General features: G+C 56.5%; 1 protein-coding gene across 1 annotated transcript; it reads right to left on the bottom strand.

Moving 5' to 3' along the window:
* Nucleotides 1–8,059: 8,059 nt before the first annotated feature.
* On the bottom strand, nucleotides 8,060–10,774 carry LOC138100576 (olfactory receptor 14J1-like). The gene is made up of 2 exons (XM_068998444.1): nucleotides 10,651–10,774; nucleotides 8,060–9,133 (listed from the first exon to the last, which is right to left on the bottom strand). Exon 2 carries the CDS (start codon nucleotides 9,108–9,110, stop codon nucleotides 8,178–8,180), a length of 933 nt encoding a protein of 310 aa, XP_068854545.1. The 5' UTR covers nucleotides 9,111–9,133; nucleotides 10,651–10,774; the 3' UTR covers nucleotides 8,060–8,177.
* Nucleotides 10,775–20,927: the final 10,153 nt, after the last annotated feature.

Raw genomic sequence — 20,927 nt, 5'->3', positions numbered from 1 at the left:
CAAGCCTTTATGCGGGTTACTGGACTCATGGGGAAATATTCTGATTTTAAAAATTTAAACCTGTTGACTGTGGTCATACACAGAAACCAAGTGTATACAAAGCAAGAATGGGAAAAACAAAGAACTTGGCAGCTCCAGGGGACTGTAGGAGAAAAAATCAAGATTGGATGCCGAATGATTAACGGGACTACTCACAGAAAAACAACCCAAATCAGTGTCTCAACCACTCCTACAGACAAACACCGTGAAATCTGTAGTTATTCAAGTGAAGCAGACTGTTGGTATAATTTTACATTAGTACAGATTGTTGAAGTGGTTTGTCTTTGGGGCCAAGGCAGTAATGGGCTCTCATTCAAATTCCAGATAAATGCCATGGCTAGGCCTACTATGACCTCCTCCAGCAATCAGATCCAAACCCAGGTCACATCACTTAAATCTGAGCCAAAGGTTTATGAGATTGGCCCTTATGTAGTGAGGAACACAGGCCAACAATTACTGCTGTTTAACCCAGAATGGTCTCTTAAGCGTGTAGAACTACTAATGCAAATTAACATTTCTGAGATCCAACCAGCCTGCTCCCCTTTAATTCAAACATCCCTTGAAGGGTGGACAGCCTGGCTGCAAAAGCAAACCCCCCTCATGGGCAGAATGTGGAGAGACCTGACTGGCATGCTGGGAACAGGACTGGGAGTTATAAATGGGATTCAGAGATACTGATGAATAAATTGGCCACAGCAACCAGTGACCTGACCAAATTAAAACAGCCCCTACAATCTTCCCTATTAGCATTAGGAAACAGCCAGTGGCAAGTCTCAAAAATACTCCCAGACCTCATGAAAATCAGCAGCCTGGACCACGAACTGATATTAAACACACTTGGCACAGCTCAGGACAATGTCTCATTAGCCCTTAGCTGCCTACAAGCTCAATTATGGATGCAGTCCACAGCTTCCTTTTAATCATAAGAGAAGGTAATGAAGGTGTATTTCCTATTGAAATCCAAGGAGCTGTTTGGGACAATGCTACTAAATTAGAAAGAAAACTCCAATCCTGGTGGACCTTGGTAAATTTCACCTATGACCCAATGACTAACATAGCTACTGCCTTTGTGCTTACGATACGGAATGCCACAGTTTATGTAATTCATCCTATTGTCGCATTGGGATTAAACCATAAAGGGACAGTTTTCTACCCCTCTGAACATAGAGTATGGGCTCGGATGGTAGGAGAAGAATGGCAAACGGTAAATTTAGAATCTTGCATTACACGGGAACAACAAGGATTTATCTGTGCAAGTAATACACTTGATGCCAGAGACATAGGTCTTGATACAGAACAAGGCATGTGTCACTTTGAGATCCACCCAGACACTTCACCAAAAACTGTACTTGTATATGTTGGTCAAGGCTGTGTGTGCTTAAGAACTACCTGCACTTCAATGATGATAGATGACAATGTTATAAATGTAACTGCCAGGAATCACTCTAATTTTTGTATTTGTAATTTTGCCAAGATTTTTGGGTGTGACTTTTCGTATTTAGCACCAGTCGTATCTTATCAATTAATAAGGTCTAACTACACCATTTACCATAAATTGCTACCCACACCTATTGGGATGGACCTAACATTAGTAAAGCAATTAGTAAAACATCAGGACCTCATAGAGATTTTGAGAGAAATCCAAAGAAACGGGGAAAAGACCTTAGTCACTGTCCATTATGACACACAAGAAATCAGCAGAATCTTGCAAAGAGTAAAACAAGACGCAAGCCATAACTGGTGGGACTCGCTTTTCGGGTGGTCACCTACCGCAACTGGTATCCTAAATACGTTATGTCACCCCATCATTGTCTTATTAACCTTGGTTAGCACCTGTCTCGCGCTGTCTATCGCGTTACTTATTTGGAACTATAGAGTACTAAAAGGGCTATCAGTTCTAACTACTTTGTCAAACGCACACGGGAAAACATTAAGAGATGTCTACCAAAAAATTCATTAGGAAAAGAATTTAAGTATTAGTAAAAGAATTTACTAACTCTTTAGAAAAGGGGGGACTGAATCAGGGGGATGGGGAGCAGAGGAATTCGTTTGTCAGGAACAATGCATCTAGCTTGGTCAGCATAGCAGAGCAGGAAGAGAGAAGATAAGAGACCGCTGATAAGACCAGCGGGAGTCTCAGACAGACATCCTGCCCTCCCCAAAACTAGCTCAAACCAGTGCCAAAGCTTAAACCCAGGCCAAAGGTATAAAAGAGCATTCCCAGGAGAGAAAGGTGAAAAGTTCAGGACGAGGAAGACTCCCCCTGACTTCATCACAAGACCCCCGAGAGACCCCTACCACAACCCCCAAACAACACTGCACAAGCGCTCCGTGGATGTAAATGACTTTTGAGTTCATTATAGTACGAAGCGAGGCTGGGCGGGGCTAGGTGATGAATATGTATGAGTTTGTTAGGAAACTTAATGAATACGGAACTTGTAACCCAATAAATACCGAGCTGAATGCAGCTGTGGGCACGCGTGATTTTGGAGGAGCGATCCCCCGTGCGTCCCAGCGCTGGAATAAAGCATACCCACCTACTTTACTACTTATTTAGTAGTGGAGTCCTTTCCGCTTTTCAGCGTCTCCAGTGGACCTTGGAACACAGAGCTGTTTCCAACCAGCAAAACCATCTTTGGAAGCTTCCCTGGAGGAATCTGGGGCTGTTTCTTGGGAGCTCAGCTTCCTCCAGGAGGTGTGAAGGCTCTGGGACCTACCTGGGAGGAGTCTCGGGTGGGTTCCAGAGCAAAAATGTAACTCAAAAGGAGAAAAAACATACTGGAAACCTTCCTTGGAAGAAGGAAGGCCTTGTGGCCCTGTGGTTATCAACTCAGGTGCCCAAATTAGAGGTCAAAAGACTCCAGGAGAATGCTGGGAGGAATCTCAGTTGTTACAGGTGAATTATTGAGAGTTGGCTTTCCCGTCTGTTGTATGGGCTATGAATTAATCATGAGTTCTAACACTGCATGGTCAGAGCTGTTCAATGGTTGCTGGGGTGCTCTGGCTGTGGGTTGGATTTTACAGGGGCTGGATGATCTGTGTGCTGTAACATCACTGCTGTGGGGTGGGCAAAGGGCCGGGCTGTTGCCAGCCAGACTTGGAAGGCACCACCACAAAAGGAATGGGACTCCAACCAGTGAGGAGCCTGAGGGCCACAGCACCAGAGCAGGGCAGGCTCCCAAAAGATTGACAAGGGGATGGGACTATGCAAAACAGGAAATAAATATGCATCAGGCTGATGCAATCACAGGGGTATAAAAGGCAGGATGGCCATGCTGTGGGCGAGCCTCTGGCATCCAGCCACGCTGCCAGCGCTGCCCCTTTTGCTTTGCCATTTTTATTGAGTTCTCAGTAAATTTTAAGAACTCCTTTCCATATCGGATCTGGGTCGTTTATAACAGTTCCAGGGGCCCCGCAGTGTCACAGTGCTCCCTGCGCACCCTGAGGCCCCACATCAGCCAGCCCAGGCCATTGCCACGCTCCCAGTCACTCCCAGCATGATCCCAGTGACTCCCAGTCTCTCTCAGAATATCCCAGTTGCCCCCAGCATGCTCCCAGTCACTGCCAAGTCCTCCCAGTTACTTCCAGTATGATTCCAGTTGCCCACAGCCACTTCCAGTCACCCTCAGTGATGTTCCAGTTGCTCCCGGTATATCCCAGTTGCCCCCAACATGGTTCAAATTGCCCCCAGCATGCTCCTTGTCACTCCCAGTATGATCCAAATCACCCTCAGTGCGATCCTAGTTACCTCCAGCATGGTTCCACTTGCTCCCAGTTGCCCCTAGTACAGTCCCAGTCACTGCAAGTATGACCTCAGTGGCCCCCAGCACAGACACAGTCACTCCCAGTTGCTCCCAGTTTCCCCCAGCATGCTCATTCCCAGTCACCCCAGTTGCCCCAGCATGGTTCCAGTTGCCCCCAGCATAATCTCATTCATTCCCAGTATATCCCAGTTGCCTCCAGCACACACCCGTCATTCCCAGTTGCTCCCAGTAGCTCCCAGTAGCCCACAGTATGGTCCCAGTGGCTCCCAGTACTTCTATGTTCGTGGTCCCAGCGCTGCTCCCAGCCCTGATCCGTGGGGATGGGAATGTCCCGCTCCCTTCCTGGGGCAGGGTCACACCTGAGCCAGGTGTGCAGGGCAGGACCTTGCCCTGAGCCCAAGCCCTGTCCCCCCTGCAGGATCTGCTTCCCATCGGCCTCTTCCTCCTGCGGCCCCACGCCCAGCTCGGTGCTGAACGAAGGGCGCTGGGCCGGGGTCATCCCCTGGCAGGGGCTGCGCACCCCCTCTGCCCCTCCCCAAATTCCCTCCCGGGGCAGCAGGGGCTGGCTCAGGAGCCCTGGGGCTCCTGGGGCTCCGTGCTTTCCTTCCTAAGGAAAAGAACCGTCCTTCTCATCCAGGCTCCCATGGCCAAAACTGAAATTCTACCTCCCAAATTCTGTCTATCCAAGGATTGCTCCCAGACAAAAGCTGCCATGAGAGACAGGTCTGGCTGCCCTCACCCATGGTGGCCACCTCTCATCTTCTTCCAAAACACCTGGACTTTGTGCTTTTCTTTCATGTGGAAAACACCCATCCTTCTCAGCTGTTGCTATGACCCAGCCCACTGCTGGGCTGGGGCAGCGAGATGCCGATCAACCCCGGACCCTCCCGTGGATCGAATTTCCCCGGGACACAGACTCGCAGGCTGGGTCGATGGGCGGCTCAGAAGCTTAAGCCACATCCCCCCAGGGCTGCGCCTGGCTCCAAACTGCCTTTCCCTGTTCGGGAGAATTCCCTCTTACTCGGTTGTTCACTGGTTCTTTGTTGTATCTCCCAGTAGTTCTTGTTGAATTGTATCCTCCCCCTGGCTTGTAACTCTTTGGTTGTTTTCCCCTTTCCCCACGGTTTCCAACCCCCCTCTAAAACTGAGGGAAAAGCCTCTCGACGGGATCCCGGATTAAGATCATTGCCATGTTCTGGTTGCTAAACTTCTGACAATAAACCTGTTGGAAGCCAGACCAGAACCCTCTCTCTCTTCCTTTATCTCCCAACTAACGTGAGCCGATAGCATCAGCTCCTGCCGTGTCTCCTCTGCACAGAAGCCAGCGAGCTCAGCCAGCAGCACTTTTCCTGATGCCAAAGTTGCTTCTGCGATGCACAGAAGTAACGCAGCTGGACTCTCTGTGACCGAGGGCACGCCAGAGCTCGTGCAGCGAGCACAGAACTGCGTTACTCGACAAGGTGCCCATGGCCAAAACTGGGATTCCACCTCCCAAATTCCCAATATCCAAGGGCTGCTCCCAGACAAACCTGGCAGGACAGACAGACGTGGCTGGCCTTGGCCTCTGGTGGCTGTGTCTCATCTGCCCCTGAAACCCTGGGGCTCGGTGCTGCCCTTCCTCTGGAGACCACTGTGACCTCGCGTGGCCTCGTGGAACCCAGGGGCCGTTGTGACCCTGCAGGGCTGGTGGCACCAAGGGGACCATTGTGACCCTGTGGCCTTCCATGGAGCCAAGGGGCCACTGTGGCACTGCTGGGCCCCAAATAACCGAGGGGCCTTTGTGACCCTGCAGGGCCCACGGAACCAAGGGACCATGGAACAGCTCTGGCTGCCTTGGGCTCCTGGGGCCGCCTGGCAGCTCCGGCTGACCTTGGCATGGCGAGAGCTGCTTCTCACCTGCCCTGGAGCGCTGGGGCTCCGAGCTTTCCTTCCTGTGTGTGTTGGTTTGGCACGCCTGGTTTTTGGTAGCGGGGGGGCCACAGAGGTGGCTTCTGTGAGAAGCTGCTGGAAGCTTCCACCATGTCCGGCAGAGCCGATCCCCGATGGCTCTGAAGATGGACATGGCACTGGCCAAGGCTGGGCCACTGAGGGAGGCTGGTAACACCTCTGTGATAACAGATTTCAGAAGGAAATGAAAACATAGTGGGACACAGGGTTTTTGTAGTCAGAGAGGAGGAGGGGAGAACATGTGAGGGAAACAACAGGGAGACACCAAGGGCAGTGGAGAAGGAGGGGGAGGAGGTGCTCCAGGAGCCAGAGCCGAGATTCCTCTGCAGGCCGTGGTGAGACCATGGTGGAGCAGCTGTGCCCCTGCAGCCCCTGGGGATCCACGGGGGATGCAGAGATCCACTCGCAGCCCCTGGGGATCCCTGGGGATGCAGAGATCCACCCGCAGCCCCTGGGGATCCCTGGGGATGCAGATCCACCCGCAGCCCCTGGGGATCCACGGGGGATGCAGAGATCCACCCTCAGCCCCTGGGGATCCACAGGAGATGCAGAGATCCACCCGCAGCCCCTGGGGATCCACGGGGGATGCAGAGATCCACCCGCAGCCCCTGGGGATCCACGGGGGATGCAGAGATCCACCCACAGCCCCTGGGGATCCCTGAGGGATGCAGAGATCCACCCACAGCCCCTGGGGATCCCTGAGGGATGCAGAGATCCACCCGCAGCCGCTGGGGATCCACAGGAGATGCAGAGATCCACCCGCAGCCCCTGGGGATCCATGGGGGATGCAGAGATCCACCCGCAGCCCCTGGGGATCCCTGAGGGATGCAGAGATCCACCCACAGCCCCTGGGGAGGTGCCCACGCCGGAGCGGGTGGATGCCTGCAGGAGGCTGTGATCCAGGGGCAGAGCCGGTGCAGAGGGGCCCTGCTCCCAGGCTGGAGCAGCCTGGCCTTGAAGAACTGACCCCATGGAAGAGTGACCCACGCCGCAGCAGTTTTGGGAGGACTGCTGCTCGTCAGATTGGACCCACGTCAGAGACGCTCACGGAGAACTGCCTCCCGTGGGAAGGGACCCCACGGTCTCACAGGGGAACAACTCCTCTCCCTGAGCAGCGGGAGAAGCCACAGGAGATGAACTGACCACAATCCCCATTCCCTGTCTCCTGTGCCATCGGTGGGAAGGATGGAGGGGAGGGGAAGGTGTTTTGAAAGCTCTTCTTTCACTTCTCATTATCCTGCTCTGATTTTGTTATTAATAAATTCACTTTATATCTGTAAGTTGAGCCTGTTTTGCCCAGGACCGTGTTGGATGAGGGATCTCTCCTGGTCCTTATCTCAACCCATGAACTCTTTGTTATATTTTCTCTCTCCTGTCCAGCTGTGGACAGGAGTGAGAGAGCAGCTTTGGTGGGTGCCTGGAGTCCAGGCAGCATCAATGCACTACAGACCTGAACAAAAACTCCCTGGGCAATGGTTCCCCTGGGATCTAAAGCCCCCACCCCTCACACGACAGCCCCGTCCCACAGAAATGTCAGCCACTGAGCCTCTCGCTCTCCACGGCTTCACTGCTTTGGTGCCCAGTGGTTGCCACGGGGCCACCATGGCCCCTCTGAGCTGGGTTTGGGTGGGGTTTTGGTGGGTCTGCAGTCCCTGTTGTAATGTGGTTGTTCCAGTTCACAGACCACGATCTCTGGGCTGGCCACTCTGGGGATTTATTTTTAAGTCACGTTTAAGCTGCAGCTTTGTCCATTCTGTTATTCATGTTCAGGTTGGCAGCTCCAGGACTCGCTGTGATCCACCTGTGACTCACATGCCAGGGCCATAAAATTCTGAAAAACTTCACTGATCAGCCCAGCACTTCCAGCCACTGCTGTCTACTTTTAAATAACACAAATCTGTCAACCCCTCCTGTGCTCACAGGAGCGCCACAGAGCAGGACAGCAGCGCAGCAGCCAGAGCTGAGGACTCCCCCAAGGACAGCAGGACAGCGTGGAAGGACAAACAGAGCAGCTCTGAAAGCACCGAGTGCTGCTGCTGCCTGGCCCTGCTGCTGTGCTGGGACTCAGCTTCTCTCCCCCTCTGCACCCAGGCACTGCCCTGCCAGATTCAGATGAGATTTCAAAGGAAGCATTTTTGACCAACAAGTTGCTGCTGGATCCTTTATTTTGCTAAAGTGCACAGAGGAGGTGATTCCTCATTTCCATTGTCTGTGGGCAAAATGTGAGATGCAAGCAGTGAATTCTAAATAGGGTGAATGATCCCAGTAATGGGATGATGATGGGATAAATAAGGTTTCATTGTGCACAACATTATCACAAAATGAAAAAGGAAACCCTGCACACACACAACCACTCTGAAAAACTTGAGCAGACAGGCTGGGCCTGCACTGAGTTACACTGCAGCTGTGGAGAACAAAACCGGCACTTCATTGCTGCGGAAAAAATCCAGCCATCATTTTCCTCAGGGCATCCCTGAGCTCCTGGTTCCTCAGGCTGTAGATGAGGGGGTTCAGGGCTGGAGGCACCACCGAGTACAGAACTGACACTGCCACATCCAGGGATGGGGAGGAGATGGAGGGGGGCTTCAGGTGGGCAAACATGGCAGAGCTGAGGAACAGAGAGAGCACGGCCAGGTGAGGGAGGCACGTGGAAAAGGCTTTGTGCCGGCCCTGCTCAGAGGGGATCCTCAGCACAGCCCTGAAGATCTGCACATAGGAGAAAACAATGAACACAAAACAGCCAAACACCAAACAGGCACTGACAGCGATGAGCCCAAGTTCCCTGAGGTAGGATTTGGAGCAGGAGAGCTTGAGGATGTGTGGGATTTCCCAGAAGAAGTGGCCCAGGGCATTGCCCTGGCACAGGGGCAGGGGAAATGTATTGGCCGTGTGCATGAGAGCGTAGAGAAAGGCACTGGCCCAGGCAGCTGCTGCCATGTGGGCACAAGCTCTGCTGCCCAGGAGGGCCCCGTAGTGCAGGGCTTTGCAGATGGACACGTAGCGGTCGTAGCACATGATGGTGAGGAGGGAAAGCTCTACTCCCATGAAGAAGACAAGCAGAGACACCTGAGCAGCACATGCTGAGTAGGAGAGGTGCCTGGTGCCCCAGAGGGAATTGTGCATGGCCTTGGGGACAGTGGTGCAGATGGAGCCCAGGTCGCTGAGGGCCAGGCTGAGCAGGAAGAAGAACATGGGGCTGTGCAGGTGCTGGCCGCAGGCTCCGGCGCTGATGATGAGGCCGTTGCCCAGGAGGGCAGCCAGGGAGATGCCCAGGAAGAGGCAGAAGTGCAGGAGCTGCAGCTGCCGCGTGTCTGCCAATGGCAGCAGGAGGAAGGGGCTGATGGAGCTGCTGTTGGACATTGGCTGTGTCCGGGCATTGGGTTCTGCCACAGAGAAAAAGACAGTGAAGAGTTAGAGGAGATCTGTAACCACAGTCAAAGCCATTTCCTGTACACCCTCCCTGGAACACACACAGACACCCTTTGGGGTTTAAGAGTTCTGAGGTTTTTGTTTTTAAGCTCCCCCATATCTCTCCTGGTATTCTTGGGTATCAGAAATCCTCAACCTTTCTGCTTCACTCAGGGAGAACAGAGCAACTTTTGCAAGGCAAGATGATGAGTGGAGACTCAGGGGAGGTGCTCTGTCATTCTGACCTGTTCAGAGTTTCTCTGTTTCACTTTTCTCAAATGCAGAAGGTTCACCCTCCCATGTTTCCCTTAAAGATCACCAGGTGCTGCTGGGAGCAGATGGATCCACCACAGACCCCCAAATGTCTGTCCCTCTCTCAAGGTCTCAGCACCACATTCGTAGCCGAGGACACCCCTGGCTCATTTCACCAACCCGACAGCATTTTCACACTTGTAGCATCTCTGCTTTTCTCCTCTCTCTGGGCCTTTCAGATAACACAAAGATGCTCCAGGACAGATTTGCATCCTGGAGGAAACTCCCAGCTTGGAAGGAAACCTCGGGGAGAAAGCCAAGAGTCCCAGAGCTGGCACTGGATGAAGGGAGATTGAGCTGCTGCCCTGGCTGCACTGACAGCCCTGCCCACAGCCGGGCACTGGGGCCAGCGTCACCCTGAGCCAGCGGTGCCCCCTCCCAGAGCCCCCAGGGCCGGGCAGCTGCTCCCAGCCCTGTGCTCTGCAGAGGGAACTGGGCCCGGGGCTGCAGAGCTGCCCCACGGCTCTGCTGCAGCTCTGCCTGCCCAGGAGGGGCTTCACGCCTTGGAGCCCCGGCCCTGAGGGCAGAGGCTTGGCTGGGGGGCACAGGAGGGAGGGGGCTTCTTCAGAGGGAGGGGCTGCACTGGAGGGGATCCTGTGGGGATCTCTAAACTCTCCCTGACACATTGCTGGGTTTGTTTTCTCTCCTTCCCTGATCTCATCTCTGCTTCCTGGGGATTTTCCTCTGGAGCTGTTTCCCTGTGCCTGATCTCTCCCTGCCAGCACTCACAGACCCCAAATCTCTGTGCACTCTCCTTGGCCCTACAGAAACCTGCCTGTGTGCAGGGCACTGGCTGCGGACAGGTTCTGCTTGCAGCTTGGAGAAAGGACAGCTCAGACTGAGCCTGATGGGTCCAGCCAAGGTGATGCTGGTGCTGTCCATGGGCACAGGAGTGGCTGAAAGCACATGAGGGATCTCCTGCGCACCTGCTGATCACTAAAAGGAACAGTTCAGATGTCCCAGGGACCTGACAAAATTCATAACACCTTTAATATTTATCCTCCCTCCCCGCCATTCTCCAATGGCAGGAAACTGAAAACAAAGTCTCAGGAAATTTCCTCATTTCTATCAAAATCCTTGTATTGGAAATATTCTGGGAGTGATCGGAAACCCTCAGCCCATCAGAGCCTCATGAGCATTTCACCTCCCCGGCACTCGAGATGCTCTGAGTTGTACTCACAGAATCCGTAGGCACTGGTAACGCAGCGTTTGGAGCTCGAGGCACCAACTCTGGCGTGCCCCAGGTCAGAGTCATTCCAGCTGCGCTACTTCTGCCCATCGCAGAAGCGACTTCGGAATTAGGAAAAGAGCTGCTGGCTGCGCTAGCTAGCCGGCTTCTCGGCAGAGGGAACACAGCAGGAGCCGATGGGATCGGCTCACGTTAGCTCGGAGACAAAGGAAGAGAGAGGCTGTGCAGGTTTGACTTCTAACAGGTTTATTGTTAGCAGTTTCGCTACCCAAACGAGCTCGGAAGGCTGGAATCCCATGTGTTGGTATGTGATGGGATTGGTGGGATCGGCTACTGAGGCTTTTCCCTCAGTTTTATAGGGAATTTGAAAACCCCGGTGAAAGGGGAAAACAACCAATGAGTTACAAGCCAGGGGGAGGACACAATGTCACAAGAACCACTGGGGGGGAAACCGAGAGGCGGGAGGTATAACAGAACCAATGAACGACTGAGTAACCGAGAATTTTCCCGAACCAAGGGAGGTGGCTTGGACCCGGGCACCGCCCAGGGGGTGCAGCTGAGGCTTCTGAGCCGCCCAGCGACCTCTGAGTCGGCCTCTTCGGGGAACTCGATCCAGGGGAGGGGCTGGGATTGATTGGCATTATGCAGCCCCAGCCCTGCAGTGGGCTGGGTCACACCAACATCTCCCCCTTCTTTATTACTTTGAAATGAGGGGGAGGCTTAAGGGATTTCAAAACCAAACACTTAACAATGGGAAAGGCTAATAAAATTAACAACTCCGTAAAGAAACCCCATACGATGTCCTTGATAATGGAAGGAATCCGCCTGCTGGAGATCCCTGTGCAGAGGAGGAGCTGCAGCAGCAGGTGGGACAGCAGCAGGTAGGATGTCATCACGCTGTCAAGGGAGGTACCTTTAGGAACAGTATAACACAAATAAAATTAATATTAATGCAATCAACTTAAATAACAATGGGTCCCTTGGACTCCCCCTCTTTCAAAACAAAATGAGGGGTCATTTTGGGAAGGGAGACGCATTTTAAGGAGATTGGGAGGTGGAGGATTTGTTTTTCAGGCCTGGAGGAGGAGTCTTTTTTCCAGGTGGCTTGGTTTTTCTTCTTTTCCAGGCTGTGGCAGCTTCTTTCCTTTGTTTGGCATCTGCAGGTGGTCTCAAAAAGGGTTTGATCCACTTCCCAGGGATCCATCTTGGACCCTCTGGGGTGGAAACACACCCGTAGCCTCTGCCCCGGGTGACTAGGGGGTACAGGCCACGTATTTGTAAAGTGTCAGGGTCTTTTATTAGGACCTCAGGTCTCTCAGTCAGTTTATGTTTGGCAGAGTTTGTGAAGTGTCTCATGATGGGAGGATCAGGTTCCTCATAGGAACAGTTTCAAAAGTTCAAAGTGAACAACCCTTTGGACAGTCTTGTGATGGGGGCAGAGATCTCACTGCCACCTTTTTGTTGTTCTAGCAGTCTTTTTAGTGTTTGATGTTTCCTCTCTACGATGGCTTGGCCTGTGGGCGAGTGAGGGATGCCAGTGATGTGATCCACACCCCACTCACTCATTGTAGATGCAAAAATGCTGCCAGCAAGGATTTTCTTGCTATTTTCTAAGTCCGTGAGAGACTTTTCTCTCCCACAGAAGAGGTAGCAGGGAATGTAAACAACCAAGCCACCTGCAACCTTGAGAAGTCTTGTTTATGGTACAGTAGAAAAATATTTTGACAATGGATGTTTTAGGATTTTGGCCAGTCACCCCAAGGGGTGGCTGGCCCTTTGTCCAATTAGACTATGAGGAAAAAAGTCTATAAAAGAGTTTGTAAAATAATTAAATCAATCAACCTTGCTGCACAATTCCTGCCTGCTGGATCTTCTCCTCCTCCTCCTCCCTATGGCTGCGGGACACGGTGATATACCCTAGGGCCCAGGCCTGCGGTAATATTTGGTGCTGCCCGACGTGATCTGCACTCTCTGACGTGTCCTGCACGCTGCAAGCCAAGCCGAATTTCCATAGCGGTACTCTTTCTCTTTTCTTTCTTTTTCTAAAATCTCGTGTTTATTCTCTCTTTGCCCCCTCCAGCCCTTGTCCCCCTCCCGGAGGTTTGTGGGGCACTGCTGTCCCTCAGCCCTTCCTGCCCCAGCACCCGCGGCCGCTCCGGTGCCCTCAGGCCCCGGCTCAAAGCGAAACCACAAAACCCTCTGGAAAGAAAGCCGGTCTGGGGGAAAACCCTGCAGGGGGAATTGAATGCCACGGACAGCGATTGCTGAGAGTTGGAGATTCCAAACACTCCAAGGGGCCGGAGGGAACCACGCTGCGGCCTCGGGGCCTCCCTGGGGCACTGCGGGGACCCCCGAGCAGAGTGACTCTTCCCGCCCCCCAAAATCCGCAGCTTTGGGTCAGCTGAGGAAAGGAGCTGGAAAAAGGGTCTGGAAAGGGGCTGGAGCCCGAGGGGACCCCTCAGCCTTGGCCTGGAGCAGCCGCAGGAAAATGCCCCGGAAACCAAGGAAATCGATGGAAGTAATGAGGAATTTTGGAACTCTTTCCGCTGCTGTTTCCAGAAGGTCCCGGCCGGGTCCTGCTGGGAGGAGCCGGGGACGGGGAGGGGCCTCAGGGCTTAACTGGGGAGAAAAGTTGAACTGGGGCAAGGAAACTTTAATGGTGGGGAGAAAATGTGAACGGAGGGGATTTGAATGGGAGGGGATGATTTGAATTGGGCAGAGAAAATGAATTGGGGGAGGAGCCCCCCAGCCCTCGGCTGTGCCCCGAAGGTGCTGCCAGCGGTTCCCCTGCTCCCACCCCCCGGGCTGGGGGCACGGAGCTGCCGCTGCTCCCCAGGAATGCCACGGGATAAAAACTCCACTCAAGCTTTTATGTTCCCAGTCATTCCCAAGAAGATCCCACTTGCCCCCAACATGGTCCCAGTTGTTCCCAGTCATGTCCTGTATGGTTCCTTTCACTCTCAGTCCCTCCCAGTAGGAGTAAGGTACAGCCCCAGTCACTTCCAGTATGAACCCAGCCACTCCCAGTCAGTCCCTCTATGATGCCTTTTGCCCCCAGTTGCTCTAAGCATGATCCCAGTATGAGTCCAGTCACCCCCAGTATGATTCCAGGTAACTTCCCAGTATGAGTCTGGTTTGATCCCTGTCACCCCCAGTATGATCCCAGTCACTCCCAGATACTCCCAGCACTATGCCAGTCACTGCAACATGACCCTGTCACTCCCACTATGATCCCAGCATGACCCCAGTATGGGCCAGCTGCTCCCAGGATGATCCCAGTTGCCCCCTGCATCTTTCCAATTGCTCCCTTTCACCACCACTGTGGTTCCAGTCACTCCCAGTACAATCCCAGTCATTCCCAGTATGATGCAAATCACTCCCAGTATATCCCAGCAGCACCCATTGGCCCTCAGCATGTTCCCAGTAGCCCTCAGGGTGGTCCCAATACATCCCAGTATAATCCCTGGTGCTCCAAATCTGGCCCTGCCCAGTCCTGATGCTGGTCCCAGTGTATCCTGGTGTCCCATTCTCTCCCAGTTTATCTCATTCTGTCCCAGTCCATTCCGTTCCCTTCCCGGCAGCCACCGCCGTTTCCCAGATCCTTCTGCCCTCCACCCCCCAAAGCTGCCCCCCTGCCCCCCAAGATGCTGACGGGGATCGGGGGCTTCGTGTTGGGCTTCGTCTTCGTGGCGCTGGGGCTCGGCTTCTACCTGCACAAGCAGGTGATGGGGGGGCCCGGGGGTCGTGTCCCCCCTCTCCCGGAGCTCTGAGGTCCCCCAGGGCCCCCCCGCCCGGTGTCACCCCCTTTGCTCTGCCCACAGAGCTCCTGAGCCGCCAGAGGCCGCAGCCCCTCCCTGTGGCCTCGGGCCCGGCCGGGACCCCCCGCTCCATCCCCGCGCTGATTTTGGGGGTCGTGTGTCCCCCCCAGCCCCGCTGTCACTCTGCCCCTGCCCGGCTGCTCCCAGTGTTCCCAGGAAGGCTTCCCAGTTCGCCCCGGTCCCGTTTATTGGGAAACAGTGGGAAGGGACTTTGGGGGATCCCGCGGGGGGACCGAGAGTGGAGGGGGCAGAACCGGCCCCAGGATGGATCGAGAATGGGGACCCTCATGTGTCACCCCTGTGTTACCCCCCCCCCCCCCCGGGGGGCCCTTGGGAGGCACCTGAACCCCAAATCGGCACCCAGCGAACCCCAAAGGCGCAGAGACCCCCCCCTAAGCCGCCCCACAGCCCCCAACGACCAACCAAAATCCCCCGCGAGTATCAGATAATCAGAGAAGGCGTTGAACAACCTTCAGCCAATCAGAGCGCGCGGCGCTGGTGACTCACCAGTTGCCAGGCAGACCCGCAGCGCTCAGCGCTCCCCACCCGGACCCCGCCTGCGCCCCCCCCTCGCTCCCAGCGCCCCCCGCCAGGGGAATTTGAGGAGGGGGCGCGTGGGGGGCGCCCAGGCCGGGCCCAGAGCCCAGCGCTGCCCCAGCCCGACCTCTCCCGGCTCCATCCCGGCTCCTCCCGCGGGATGCGACTGCGCTGGGAAAACGGGGGGCCAAGGGTGGGCGCTGGGCCCGGGGGGAGCAGGAGAAGGGGTGGGGGAGGAGGAGAAGGAGAAGGAGGCACCTTTTAATGATATTTTACTGAGTCTCATTTTTTAGAGACCAGGATCAATACTCCCCAGCCGTCAGGGCGAGTCCCTCAGGGCTGCGGGGCCCTGCTGCCGGCTCACCCCGTGCCAGCCCAGCGCCAGCGCTCAGCGGGGCTTTGGCTTCCCGTGCCCTTTCCCGTGTCCCCAGCCCAGCGTCACCACCCCCGTGTCCCCAGGTCGTGCCCCACCCCTGCCCCCCTCCCCCTTTGTCGAGACACGGAGGATGAGAATCTCCCCACCATCCACCCCAAGAGTTCCCCCGAGCCCATTTCCTCTCGTGCTTTCCCTTGGCAGCAGAGCCCCACCCCTCCTGGCTGCCCCCTCCTGTCAGGGACTTGGAGAGAGCCAGGTCCCCCCTGAGCCTCCTTTCCTCCAGGCTCAGCTCCCTCAGATCCCTCAGCTGCCCCTCAGAATTCCTCCAGAGCCTTCCCCAGCTCCATTCCCATCTCTGGACGTGCTCCAGCCCCTCCATGTCTTTCTTGCACTTTGAAGCCCAATCGCTGCCCTGTCGCTGCAGGTGCCAAAATCTCAGGGAGACTCCTTGGAAATGGGGGTAGAGAGGAGCCCTTCAAAGGGAAACGTGTGCAAAACTGCTCCCAATGGCCGAGCGGGTTTGGTGCGGCTGCGGGAGGAAGAGATGCTCCGGGACTCCGCCTCGGCCCCGGAGCGGAGCGGCCCGTGCTGCCCCGGGGCGCGCGGGGCTCGGCCGTGGGGCGCGCGGGGGGGAACGGACACACGGGCACCGGACACACGGACACGCGGACAAACGCTCCCAGCGCCTCAGCGGCAGCAGCGGCAGCAGCGGCAGCAGCGCAAAAGCAGCGAGTCTACGAACCCTCTGCGTCCCTTCTCCTGCTCCTCCTCTCCCTCTCCCAGTGTCTCGCACCCTCTCCCGCTCTCCCTTTCGTTCCCCAACCCCCCCTCCCGCGGCCTCCCTCTCCCCAGGCCCGGCCGGGCCATGCCCCCGGCCCGCCCCCGGCCCCGGGCGGGGCTGCCCCCTCCCCGCCCCCGGGCGTCCCGCCGCGGTCCCGCCTCCGCCCGGCTCTCGCCGTCCTGGCTGTGGCGCTGCTGGGCGGGCATCAGTGCCTGGCTCCTGGGCAGCATCGCCAGCCCCTGGCTCCGGCTGGCCCGACCCCTACCCCGGCCCCGGCCCCGGTCCCGGCCTCGGCTCCTCCCGGGGCCCGCCGGGGACACAGGCGGCGCGGCCGCTCCCGCCGCCTCCGCAGCGTCTTCCCCGCTCCGAGCTCCGCCGCTCTTGAGCGCGGCCGCCGGCCCCGAACCGCCGGTGGCCCCTCCAAAAGAGCCCCCATGTGGGGATGGCCGGCCCGGGGCGGTTGAGCGGCGCTCGGGGGCCGTTCCTGGCCCCGGGCCGAGCGCTGACGGCCGCGTCTCGCGGGCACGGAAGGCGCAGCAGGGCCTGAAGGAGCGCTACCGGCTGGGTTCGCTGCTGGGGCGCGGCGGCTTCGGCAGCGTCTTCGCGGCCACGCGGCTCTCGGACGGCGCCCCGGTGAGTGGCGGGGCCGGCGGCGGGCGCAGGAGGCGGGGGGCAAAGGAGGAGGAGAAGGAGCATGGGGCTGGGCACGGCGGGCGGCGAGCTCAGCCCGCTGCTCCCCTTGCCTTGCAGGTGGCCATCAAACGGGTGCCGCGGAACCGCATCGGCCATTGGGGCGAGCTGGTGAGTGAGCGAGGGGCAGCGGGAGAAGCCGGGGCGCGACGGGCGGGGATGAGCCGAGGCCCGGCAGGGTGGAAGCCGCCAGAACACTTCGAGGGAGAGCGGCCGTGGGGCCAGCGGAGCGCGCAGAGCGTCCCCGGCTGGCTGAGGGCTTCCCGAGCCCCGGCACGGCATCAGCTCCGCTGACAGCACCGTGCTCCTCCCACAGCCCGACGGCACCCGAGCACCACTGGAGATCGTGCTGCTGGACAAGGTGTCCGCTGGCTTCCCTGGCATCGTCCAGCTGCTGGAGTGGCTTGAGCTCCCCAACACCGTGGTGATGGTGCTGGAGCGCCCGGAGCAGTCTCAGGACCTCCTTCACTTCATTTGGGCACGGGGCTTCCTGTGCGAGGAGGTGGCGCGGCACCTGTTCCGCCAGGTGCTGGAGGCCGTGCGGCACTGCACCAGCTGTGGGGTCCTGCACCGGGACATCAAACCGGAGAACATCCTGGTTGACCTGGCCACTGGGCAGGCCAAACTCATTGACTTTGGCTGTGGCACCTACCTGCAAGCCGCAGCCTACACCAGCTTTGCAGGTGAGCCCACGCAGGGGGAGGCTCCTGGTAGCGGCATCTCACAGCCCAACATCTCACGGCGCAACATCTCACAGCCCAACATCTCACAGCCCAAGCTGGCTGTGGCAGGGGGGATTCTCCCTTTTGCTGCCAGTCATGGCAGCCGGAGTCTTCAGCTGAGCTGCTTTTGAGCGGCGCTGGCTGAGGGGCCATCTTCCAGCCCTGCTGGCAGCCTTTGCCAGCCACTCTGCCCAGGACTGGCGCTGGGGCTGGGGCAGCCAGCACCACAGAAACACCCGTGGGTGGAGGGAACAGAGAGGGGGGCCCAGAACCTGTGCTCCAGCCCGTTTGGTGTGCAGGCGAGACAGGGCTCGGACTGCTCTGCTGCCCGTGCTTGCCTTGGCTTAAGAATGGTTTCTGGGGCAGTGCAGGCAGGGAGGATGAAAGCGTGGTTTTTCCCCAGCACCAAGTGGGTTTTTCCTTTGCATGGAATGCTCAGGCCTTGCCAGGGCTTCCGCTGCCCTCTTGCGACACCAGCGGCTTCTTTTCCAACCCCCAGTTTGTACGCAAGTCCCAGGTGCTGGCAAGAGGGCAGCGGGTCACGCCGCGTGCCGCTGCTGCGGCCCCCGCATGCCCAGGGATGCTGGGGCGAGGCTCTGGGAGCAGGCAGCGTCTCCCTGAAGAACTCCGTCTCTATTCCATAGGAACACCGTCCTACAGCCCCCCGGAATGGACCCTGTTAGGCTGGTACCACGGCGAGGCAGCGACCGTCTGGTCCCTGGGCATCGTGCTGCACCAGATGGTCTGCGGGGAGCACCCTTTCAGGAGGGGCTGGAACAGCACCTGGGGCCGGCTCTCGCTCCCACGACGGCTCTCTCCAGGTGGATCCTCGTCTCTGCAGCACGGGGGGAATAGCAGTGCTGGGAGACAGCAGCAGGCTCAGGAGCATCCCGCACTGGCAGCTGCTGAGCAGGTGGCAATGTCCTGCTCTCCTGCTCTCCTCCAAAGGAAAGAATTGATGGCAAAGTTTAGGCACATCCCTGAGCACACGCAGCATGGCCTGGCCATGGCAAGAGTGGGGCAAAGCGGACAGGAGCCTTCTGCAACTGACTGGCGCTTTCTGCTTTCTCTCCGCAGAGTGCCAGGATCTCATCCGACGGTGTTTATCCGTGCTCTCCTCGGAAAGGCCCTCATTAGAAGACCTGTCCTGTGATCCTTGGATGCAGGATATTCACATGCCATAGGAGAAGGGAGAGAGCCACGTGCACGCTTTGACCCAGGGAGCCGGTAAGTTCCAGCTGCACACGCGCCTTGGCAGGAAGCAGCAAAGAAAGGCAGAGATTTTGTCCTGCCTGAATCGCTGCGCAGGGCTCCTCAGCTGGGCACGCGCAGCCCTGCTGCTGGAGCTGAGCTGCTCTTCCCAGCACTGGTGGCCCCCATGCCAGCTGCTTTTGCTTGTTCTGCTTCAGCGACAGCCGGGGCCCTGGGCAGAGCACTGACAGCCTGCTCCAGCCCCAGGGAAGAAGGAGCCCCTGGAGAAGCTGTGGCAGGTGCGGCTGCTGCTGCTGGAGACATGGAGGGTGACATCAGGGATGACAAGCTCTTCCTCCACCTGGCAAGCTGAAGATGATGGACTTCAATTGTGGCACCTTCTCCAAAGCCAGGCTCCACAGCGAATTTGCAGATGAGTCCACAGCCAGGGGGATGCTCCCAGATTTGTGCATTGCACAGCCTGGCCGGGAAGCAAAGTTTTCCCCCTTTGCTGGGGCGGATGCAACCAATTCTTCAGTCGGCTGCCAAGCTGCTTTTTGGCAGGGCTGGGGGGATGGGCTGGACTGGTTTTGAACTGGGAGTCTGCTCCTGGCCCTGCCAACAGCCCCCAGCACCCACCGTGGCCCGCGCTGGGGCTGGGGCTGGGGCAGCCAGCCCGACACAAACAAAGCCCCATGGTGGGAGCAGAGGTTGGACACCAGAAGCTGTGCATGGGCTGCTTTGCTCTGCAGGCAAGGAAGGGCTTGGGCTGCTCCACTGCCCTTGTTGGCTTTGGGCTCAGCATGACTTTTGGGGGCAGTGCAGGGGGAAGGCAGAAAGCGTGGGCTGCCCTGGCCCGTGGGTGGGGTTTTCCCTCGCATGGCAGGCTTGGACCTTCCTCAAGGCCCAGCAGGGAGAAGATTTTTTACCTTTTTCCTTGTTTTCCCTTTTTGTCTGTAATCTCTTTTCATTGATTTATGGTTTGTTTTTCCAAAGGAAGCGTTCTAGGTGCTGTCTGGTCCGGATGGCGAAGTGCTTGGGAGCATCTGTGGCGTGGATGGGACGTGCCCTTGGAGAAGGGCTGAGGACACCGTTTGGGAGCAGCTTTTCTTCTGGCGGCGGGAGGCGTGAGGTGGGTGCCCGTCCTCTTGGCACGGCTGGGATAAGGGCTTTTGGGAGACACAGAGCTGGGAAAAAACATCCCTTAAACACAGCATAGGAATCGGTGTAGATACAGACAGGAGAAGTATTCTGTGCCTCACGTTGGAAAACACTCCAAACAGCTCTCAGCTCGCCAGCTTGGGCGCTGCCTTCCCCTCTGTGATAATTCCTTCACCTGAGGAGGTGTGCAGGGCTACAGCCTTGTATTTCCACACCTTTCCTTCTCGCTTGGCAGAAGCATCTGTAAACCAAGAATTTGCTGACTGTTCAGGGGAAAAAGGAGGGGCTACTTTAGTGACTGAGGCAGGTTTGTCTTGGCTGCTACCCAAGTTTTCAGTCTGTTGGATTGCCAGATCTTTTACAGCTCCTTCAGTTACTGAGAAGACGCTACAATAATGTTCAATCTGAGCATACCACTCCCTTCCTGAGGCCCTCTGGGCCACCCCGTCAGGTGGGGGGGTCCCAGTAGAGACTGCCTTAATAACTTTGAAAGGGCCTCTCAAAACAATTGGTTGTTGTTGTGCAATCTTCTCCACTTCTAGGAGAGCTAAGCTAACCACAAGCAATCCTTTCTCCCCGGTAGTGTACCTTTTTTCAGCATCTTTGAAGCCACAGGAGTAAAAACCTACAGGCCTCATTGGACCCTCAGGACCCCGCTGCCATATGTGTACTGACAGCCCTGAGGAGGCAAATCCCCATTTCCCCATGGAAAGGATCTGTAGGGTGAATAGGGCCCAGGGCTTGGTGAGCTGTTGCTTCAAAAACCAACAATTGCAATGCTTCTTCTTGAGAAGCACTCCATTCCCATTTTACCCTTTTCTCAACAAGTTATAAAGAGGTCTGGCAATTATGGAAAAATCTGAGATGTGTTTTCTCCAGAACACTAATAATCCTAAAGCATGTTGGAGATCTTTTTTGGATTCGGGCATTTTAATCTGATCTAAAGAGGTTAGGGTTATCAGGTGGAATACATGTCATACCTCCTTTCCACC

The sequence above is a fragment of the Aphelocoma coerulescens genome, unplaced genomic scaffold (assembly GCF_041296385.1).
Source record: "Aphelocoma coerulescens isolate FSJ_1873_10779 unplaced genomic scaffold, UR_Acoe_1.0 HiC_scaffold_113, whole genome shotgun sequence".
Taxonomy (NCBI): domain Eukaryota; kingdom Metazoa; phylum Chordata; class Aves; order Passeriformes; family Corvidae; genus Aphelocoma; species Aphelocoma coerulescens.
Note: the sequence above shows the minus strand (reverse complement) of the source record. Positions and strands in the feature narration are given on the sequence as shown.